At 54.2% G+C, this 9,231-nt stretch overlaps 1 protein-coding gene across 1 annotated transcript in view; it reads right to left on the reverse strand.

Moving 5' to 3' along the window:
• FBLN7 (fibulin 7) overlaps positions 1 to 9,231 on the reverse strand; it is a 22,738-nt gene that overhangs the window by 11,737 nt on the left and 1,770 nt on the right. The window contains exons 3-4 of the mRNA XM_005884934.2: positions 6,028 to 6,198; positions 1,929 to 2,054 (exon numbers count right to left, since the gene is read on the reverse strand). Of these exons, the coding sequence (XP_005884996.1) occupies positions 1,929 to 2,054; positions 6,028 to 6,198 (297 nt within the window). The remainder of the gene's footprint in view (positions 1 to 1,928; positions 2,055 to 6,027; positions 6,199 to 9,231) is intronic.

Here is a 9,231-nt window from a genome sequence, read left to right on the forward strand (position 1 = left end):
GCCTGGCGCTGGGCGGCTGCGGGGAGAAGAGGAGTCAGGGCCGCCCCCCTGTCTCCTGGGCCTCAGGAAAGGCCGGGAGCCCGAAGGAGAGCTCACTCTGCAGGCGGAGGAAGAGGGAGGGGGAGTCACCAAAACCCCCGCAGACCGCCCACCCCGCGGTCGGCACACGCGCTGCACCGAGGCCAGGCGAGGGCGAAGGTCAGAGAAACCGCCTCTTTGTTCAGAAAGGCGTGGCACACACCCAGTGCCCACAGCCCAGCCGGCACCGCAGTTCGCATCCACTTCTGGAGGTTTCTTTTGTGCTGTATTCTTTTTCTTTTCTACGTTTTTCTTTTTGTTTTTGAACCAAGAACAGAAATCAACTTTCTAATCAGAAAAAAAGTGTTCGTTTTTGGAAGTTGTCAAAGGTTGGGGGAGGCTGTAGGAATGGGGGTGAGAGTAAGGGGATGCACAACAGGACACAGACTGTGGGGTTCCTGCCACTTAATGGTCCCGAGAGGAGTCGGATTCAGACAGAAGTAGCAGGGTTGCCAGGGGAGGTGCTGGGCGCAGAGTCTCAGCTCTGACACGTGAAAAGGCTCAGGGGATGGGTGGCTGCAGGACAACTTGAACGTACTTTGGGCCACTGAACCTGCCACCAAACCCTACACTTAAAATGGCAACTTTTATGTTGTTTGCATTTCACCACGACAGAAAAAGCAGGTGACTGGGTTTAAGAAAAAGTACTGAGCGGGAGACTCCCCCCACGGGGCTGGAAAGACACAGGTGAGGAAGCTCCCGGGCGTCTGGTAGAAGGTCCATGATGCTGTGAGGCGGGAGCTGGCTTTGGTGCACCCGTCACTCCCTCCTTCCCTTCCTGGGTGGGGGGTCCCCATCATGGGATACTTTATACATGAAGTGCCCCTGGGCCTGAGGAACAGCTGCCTAGAGGTCCTGATGGCAGAAGCCGTCAGCCTCCAGGACCAGCACATTTCGGTTGCGAGGGGCCCATTTCCTTTTCTGTCCTGTTTGTAAGGAGAGGCAGTGGGGCTGCCCAGAAGGGCCCACCTCCCACCTCCGTCTGACAGAGCAGCCCCCTGGTGACCAGCTGGAGGGACTCAGGGCTCCTGGCAGGGCAGCCTCGTCCTGAGAAAACTCCCAGCAGGCTGAATGGAATCAGGACACGTAAAGCAGCAAATCTCTGGGGGCAACACTTACAGGTGACCTTGGGCTGAGTCCAGTGCAAGGACGCTGAGTCTTGACTAAGCTCCTACTCTCCGGATACTGTGCTAACCGTCCGATGCTCCCCCCACACTGAGATGCCACACAGAAATCACACAGGACGTGCCAGGCTTTGGGGGCAAAGGAGCAGGATATACTTAGGATCTGACCTATTTATGTCATTTTGGTTGCACCGCAGTGTAGGAACCCCGTCCACCCCTATCGAATCCGTATTGCATTTTCCTGCCATCTGCACTGCAGCCACGGTGTGTCTCCCAGGCCTTCTGGCTGGAGATAGGCGGGGACTCCGTGCGGACAACCTCCCCACCACTCAGATGAATAGTTGCCCAGCTCTAAAGACGCCTGGCCTCTAACAGCAGCCGCGGACTTGCAGGTGTGATGGGACAGGAAGTCACTCTGTAGGTCTGCAGGGGAAACACTGACACGTGAAGGTGGCCGCAAGGAAACAGCTCAGCCCAGCCCCAACCTGGGGACTTTTCAGGCTGTGAATCGGTCCTTCCACTTGAATTTTCTTCCATAAAAAGGTTCAAAACTCTGGTTACACAAAAGAGCTAAACTCCGTCCCCAGTACCTGCCTCGGGGAACCAGAGAGATCAATGGATGTGGTGCAGAGAGGAAGAGCCCACACTGGCGTGCGTGCATCTGGTGGCCCCTGACCAGGGTCCCCCGGCAGCTATGTCCTCACCCAGCCCCTCACGGCCACATACCAGTCTGGGCCTGGTGCTGGCAGCGGCTCCCGGTCCTTCCTGGAGGGCAGATGCACGTGTACTGGTTGACTCCTTCTAAACACGTCCCGCCATGCTGGCAAGGCTGGCTGGCGCACTCGCTGATATCTAGGAAGATAAATCATTTTCAATCACAAGTCTGAGTTCAGATTCTAAAACAAACAAACAAAACACAAGATGGATGAACCGTCTTTACGTCGCAGTTTGCCTCGGGCACTCCGCCTCCCCACTCTGCCCTTGCCACCGCCTGCTGCAGGAGCTCAGATGCAGCCCACCCTCCCTCTGCAGGCCACGTGCCTGCCAGCCTGGAGCTCTGCGGGTGGGTGCAGCCCATCACCTGCCTGTCAGCCAGCTCCCAGGCAGAACACCTTTTGGATGGGAGCTCAGTTTGGGGGAGTTATACGAGGGAGGGAGGGATGGCCCATGGAATGTACAGAGATGGGGAAATGCACTTTCCAGTCCCACCTAGAAGCCCTCCTGTCAGTTCTCCTGACCCTTGACCTCTCCTTAATGCTGGAAAAGGAAACGGTTCCTTGTTCATCTACACACAGTCCGGTGGAGAAGCTCCATAGAGAGATACATGTTTAACAGTGTAATAGGTTTTTCTCTGTTGGTAGTTTTTCTTATTTACACTTTGTTTCCACAATAAACATTTATAAATTTCCAAATCAGGGGGGGAAATGATATTTTGAAACCCTCAGGCCCCATCTGCGTGTTGTGAATCCCGTAAGCCCAGTTTTGGTGGTGGCATTCGGGCACCAGGGGTTCCCCGGGCTGACCACAGCGTCCTGGGGACGGTCCAAAACGCCCCGAGTGGCACCCGAGCATCCTTCCCTGCCGTGTCCTTCGAGAGGAAAGGAAGGTCTTTGCTCCTGATGAGAGCTGCAGCCTCGTGGGGCGGGTTGGCCTCCTCATGACTGGGGTGTCCTGTAGACTGTGACATGGTTTGTCTCCATCACGGAAGGACCCAGACCATCCAGATGCTGGGAGGAGCCATTTCAACTTCTCAGCGACCTCAACCTGGCAGTGCTCCCCCCACAGGCTCTGTTTTCAGATGAGGGGTTTCCAGGAATGTGCCTGGAGCCACACTGCACACAAAGCCACGGGCTCAGAGCTCCCGTTTCTACCCATCGTCCAGCCTATTGGTTCTCACCAGCAACGTCTGAAAGCAGCAGACCTTGAGGCCCTGAGGTCGTGGGCACAGAGCCAGGATTTGAACACGGGCGTCTTTCATTCTGGCCCCGGCGGGACCAGCGCCATGGCCTGTCCCCAGCCAGGCCTCCAGCAGGAGGCACCGAGCCCAGTTGCACCTGGACAATGGGGTGCAGGTGGGGTGGGGGTGGTACCCAGGTGCCCCAGGTTTTCATTTCTAGACAGGACCCACACAGACTCTTATCTTGATCCACTCTTGGAGGCGTGCCATGCGTGCCAACTATGTCCCGACTGAAGTTCCGCTGTCATCACATCGTGTCTGTCCCAGGCAAGGGCACTTCGTTAAGTGCGTGGCGACTTCACAGCTGCAAAGGGGGCACTGGAGAAGCTGTGGAGAGGCTGGGAAGGCAAAGGCACTGTGATGAGCCCTGGTCGCGTGGCTCAGTGGGTTGGGCATCGTCCCATTCACCAAAGGGTTGTGGGTTCAATTTCAGGTCAAGGCACATACCTAGGTTGCAGGTTCGATTCCCGGTCACGGTGGGTGCAGGAAGCAACCAATCGATGTTTCCCTCTCACATCAATGTTTCTCTCTTTCTCTCAAATATGAATAAAAACATATCCGCGGGTGAGGCTCAAAAAGCAAAAAGCACTGTGATGATTCTGTCGCCCAACTTACTGTGAAGTGAGCACTTACTGTGTCCCTGGACCTGAGCTGTGTTTAACGCGCATGATCTGACCTCTTGTCCCTTTATTTCTCACTCTTTCCTGTGTTCTGTCATCTAGTTTCAAACTTCCCATTACTCCCATCACCTCGTTTCTGAGGTTTTCTTTTACGTATGCCGTCCTTTCACCGTTTTTATCTTTTTAAAATTTCTTGCTGCTTGTTCGGAAATATTAGTCACAGCTTTCATCGGTTCTGTGGGCATGTCTTTCTGGCATTTCTCCATTGGCTGTAGACTTTATTCTCTGTTTTCCTACCATAGTTTGTATGGGCTTGTCAAGTCCTTTCCTATGACTCATCCTCAGGGAAGTAAGTTCTCCTGTGGAGCTTTGCGAGCTCCCTCACTCCAGGTCACAGGCCTGTTGTTTTCTGCGTTGGACACTTGCTCAGCTCTGCCTTGTCAATCCCCCCCACTCTTGTCTGGACCATCTCTTCCATCTGCACCGATTTTCCTTGTTGGGCTCCATTTGGATTCTTCTCCCGTGGAGTCTCCACCATATTGGGGCCTGTCCCGGAACGCCCTGCGCGTTGCCAGTGGCCAGACTGCTCCAGAGACAGAGATTCCCTCTTGAACACACGAGCCCACACCCGAGGAACCTGGCCTAGGAAGGCCAGTAACAGGTTACTGTGTGTTCAAGAGATGTCTTAGTCATGATGGCAACAACAGCATCGTGAAAACAGAAGACACAGAGGAACATATTGAAGATGCTCAAGGAGAGGAATCTCACGGGTGTTTTATGTCCCATTGAAATGACACCCGATGGAAAAGCTGCACCTTTTGGGAACGTTGGAGAACTCCGGGAATTGCCTGAGGAGGGACCGACCGGGGAGATGTCTGCATGAGGACGGCGACGTCACCAAGGGGCAGCGTCACAGGAGGGAGAGGACCACGGCGGGGACTCCCCAGCAGACGTCTAGAGTGCTATCCGGCCCAAACAAAACAAAACTCTGCCCTGAGCTGGCCAGGCCGCTGGAGTTACCTCCCAGTTTATAAGGGATACAGAGACAAAGGTGCAAACGCCCAGTTATAAGTAAGTGCCAAGCCTGGCGGCTGTAGCTGCAAGGCTGTAGGACACACAGGAAAGTGGTGAAGAGAGTAAACCCTAAGAGCGCTCATCACCAGGGAAAAAACCTTTTGTTCTTTTCTTTGTCTCTATAGGAGATGATGGAAATCTCTCAGGGTCAAGGGAAATCCAGATGCAGGTCCCCTGTGTGTCCGCCTGGGACACCCCTTGCATTTCCTGGCTAGCTGCTGATTGGTCTGAGAGCTGGTACCTGTAATCACCCTGCAAACCACGTTCTTCCCAGGAGCTGGGATCCCAAGCCTAGACCCACGAGTGTGGCGCTGCTGCCTGTGCTTCTCAGGCCAACCCTCCCGTCCGGAGAGATGGTGCATTGCTGATGCTCCTGTATGTTTGCGAGCTACTCACGCGTTCAGATGCTGTTCTTCAAAACCTACTTGTTCGTGTCCTATTTGTGTTTCCCCTGCACTTCTTGGACTACATCATGGACATTCTGCCCCGGCAGATGTGCTCTGAGCCCGACCCTGAAAATGACTGGTATGCATGAAGATTGGACCACACATTTTTGAAAAGCCAACACGTGACGTGTGCCAAGTCTGATTGCTCTCAGCATCAAAGAAGTCCTGTTTTCAAGCCCAACAGAGAGAAGAGAAGGCTTTCATGCCTCCCTCTCACCCAGCGGCCTCCCCAGAGCCGGTCACACCAAGTCCCACATCAGACACAAAGGTGTCAACACCTGAGGGACTTCTTCAACCCCACAGGCCACCCGCAGCCTCACAAGCAAACGGCAGCCCAGAGCAAATGAGACAGGAGGAGCGTTTCTGTGCAGCGTCTCCCTCTTGTCCTTCCCCACAACCCCCAGAAGGCGTCTCGGCCCCATCGGTAAGAGCAGAGCGAGGTGCTGAGGAACCGACGCTGGGGTCAGAGTGTCTGCGTGTGGATCAGCCCTGCCTGTCCCCCAGCGCTGTGGTCTTGGGCATTCTGTGCCTCAATTTCCCCATATGCAAAGCCAGACTGAATTGTAGGGAGGATTTAGGGAGCTCGGACAGGTGGAGCTGAGTCATCAGACACTGTGCCCGCTTTCCTGCGGTTGAAAATGGTGGAGGCATCAAGTGGTAAGGGTCCCGAGGAATGAGCCTTGCTCCCCAACAGGGCCCAGCCCCGGGGACCGTTAGGAGGGACCGACCTCTGCAGTGGGGCTGCTCCCCGGTCCAGGTGCCATTGGGAAGACACACCACACTGCTAGGCCCCACCAGCTGGAACCCGGGGTCGCAGGTAAAATGGACTTCGTGATCCACTAAGTACTTGCTTCCAAACTTCCTGCCATCTCGAGGGGCGTTCAGAGCGGGGCAGGAAACTGTAGGAGAAAAGGAAGGACCACAGCGAGTTAGACATCACCGTCCACCACCAGGCTCCTCTGAGTGCCTCCTCCAGGCTGTGTACCAGGCTGGACCTCTTAAATGTCTCATCGACTCCTCCGAGCTCGCATGGCCAGGGGTGAGGACTGCCCACTCAGTGGAAGATGAGGACCTCGGCTCAGAGACGCCGAGTGCTGTGCGTGGGCCTGGCCGCGTGGGAAGCTCAGGGTGGGATTCCCCGCAGCCGTGCTGACACCTGACACTCTCGGAGCTTCAGGCAGGGCTTGGCCTACGTCCAGGCCTTGGCGTCTGCTCTTCTCTCTGCCTGGGATGTTCTTTCCACAGAACGTCCCATCTCTGGCTCCTTCTCACTCACATGGGCCTCTGCTTGAATGCAACCCCCTCCCAGAATGTTCTCTGACCACCACGCTTCGCTAAAACCTCCCAGGGCACCTGCTATGCCGTGAGCTCCCTTCGCTTCCCTCCTAGATTTGTGACCACTGGAGGCTTCTTAGCGCCGAGTTTGTTTCCACATCTGTTGCCACTTTTCTCCCCAGGAAGCAGCTCAAGGGGGGACTATGCCTGACCTGAGTCCCCGCTGCATGCCCAGCCCCGCCCAGCCCAGCGCCTGCCCCACAGTGAGCACCCAATAGCCTGAGTCCCCGCTGCATGCCCAGCCCAGCGCCTGCCCCACAGTGAGCACCCAATACCTAATCCTTGAACACACGAGTAAATGAAAAATTACCTACTGTGTTCTTACTATGTGCCAGGCACTAGATAGGCGCTTGGGAGAATCAGTGAACAAAACCCTGCTCTCTGATGCCCTTTCTAGCAGGGGAGAGACCATGGGTAACCCAGACCTACGAGCAAGCGGCAGAGTGAGGAGAGAGGGGAGAGTGTCATGTAGGAAATAGAGCAGGGAATCCTGGGGCTGCACAGTGAGGGGGTAGTCGTGAATGTGGTGGTCAGAGCAGGCCTCACTGGAGCCAAGAGTTGAAGACGATGGAGGCATAACCACGCAGAATCCAGGACAGAGGGGACGTGCCGGTGCCTGGCAGGCCTGAGGAATGTGAAGGGGACCACTGTCAAGAGGGAAAGGAGTGGGGTCTCTTTGGGGTGAAAAATCTTTAAACACCTCAAAGAAAGGAAAACCACCTGCTGGAGCAACTCGCAGGTTAACCCGACCTGCATAGGTGGAACAGTATCTGGCACACAGTAGGTGCTCAGTAAATGTTAGTGGAATGAAAGAATGGATGCAGGTCAATGAAAAATCTATTTGCAGCCCAGGTGGCATGGCTCAGTGGGCGAGCATCAACCCAGGAATCAGGAGGTCAGGGTTTGATTCCCGGTCAGGGCACATGGCCCAGGTTGTGGGCTCGGTGATTCTCTCTCATCATTGATGTTTCTATTCTCTCCCTTTCTCTCTTTCTCTCTCTAAAAACAAAACAAAACAAAACAAAACAAAACAAAAACAACCAATTAAAAACATATTAAAAATGTTTAATAAAAAAATCAATTTGCGGCAATGATCCAGTCAAAAAGCTGGACAAAATATTTATTTAAATCTTCTTAAAAGCATCAAGTAGGTATAAAAATAGTGACGAGAAATTAATCTGTGAAGAAATTTGGGAGGGTGGCAGCAGCATTTATGCTGCTTTTGCCCCGGGGTGGGAGTAAATGAGAGAAAAATCCATGTGCAGTCACTTCCCCAGTGTGAGCCAGCGGCCTCTGTCCGGTGGACGATGTGCCCTGTGGACGGTGTGCCCATGGCTGGCTCACTTCACTCCGAGCCCGTCCCAGTGAGTCTGCAGCTACAGAGGCATCCCCTGCCGCTTCCACAATAAGCTTCATGTGCAGGAGTGAGATCGGGGGGAGCCACCCCGGGTGATGGATGTGGATGGAATGAGGCTGCCTGGACAGGCCCTAACACCGACAGGCTGTGATGCTCACAGGAAATAACGGCTGGGAAAGCAGCAGGGAAATACTTAGGACAGAAGCCAAAGAGGAAGACCTAGGAGTCCTCAGGACTAGAAATTATTCTTCCTGACTCCCCCCAAATGCCCTTAAAAAACAGCAAATTTCCCACTACCTGGGGCGACCGTCTGGCTCCCATGGCCCAGGTGCAGTCACCCCACTCCGAGGTGGGGTTCCTGACAGCTGCCAGACCCCATGCCCACACACAGAAGCGGTAGAATGCACGGTGGCAGTTTTTTTAAAAAAAGAGAATGGCCCTAACCGGTTTGGCTCAGTGGATAGAACATCGGCCTACAGACTCAAGGGTCCCAGGTTTGATTCTGGTCAAGGGCATGTACATTGGTTGTGGGCACATCCCCAGTCGGAGGTGTGCAGGAGGCAGCTGGTCGATGTTTCTCTCTCATCGATGTTTCTAACTCTCGATGTTTCTCATGTTTCTAACTCTCTATCCCTCTCCCTTCCTCTCTGTAAAAAAATCAATAAAATATATTAGAGAGAGAGAGAGAGAGAGAGAAAGAAAGAGAGAATGGACCACTTAAAAAATCTTTGCATGGCTCAAGGAAGAAAGACCCAGAATCTGGAGATGAGAGGGTTAGTAATTTAACGATACACCGTTCTGTGTGCACTACTGGGCATGGATGGCAGTTTTATAAATAAGCAGCTGCACTTTCTCCTTTGAAACTCCCAGTGGCCGCAGGCAGCTCTGACCCCGTGGAAAGAGGAAGGATCTGGGACCTGCTCCTGCTACCTCACTTCTCCTGGCCGCGGCTTCCCATCTGAGGCAGGAAGGATAGATGCCCTTGCCTCTTCTCAGAGCCTGGCTGTGATGAGCCCCCCAAGGAGCCCCTGGCACCTGGGAAAGGGTGAGGGGGTCTGGCTGGCAGGTCTGGCTCTGCTCAGGGGAGCCGAGGAAATCAGGAGTCGACTCGGTGCTGCTGAGACTCTGGATTTGACAAAAAGGTACACAATCCAGCACCTTCCCCAGGAAACTTCATCTCACACAACCAAGAAGGTCCTTGATAATTCGCATTAAGTGTGTGAATGACATCAAATACGCC

Source organism: Myotis brandtii, unplaced genomic scaffold (assembly GCF_000412655.1).
Source record: "Myotis brandtii unplaced genomic scaffold, ASM41265v1 scaffold879, whole genome shotgun sequence".
Taxonomy (NCBI): Eukaryota; Metazoa; Chordata; class Mammalia; order Chiroptera; family Vespertilionidae; genus Myotis; species Myotis brandtii.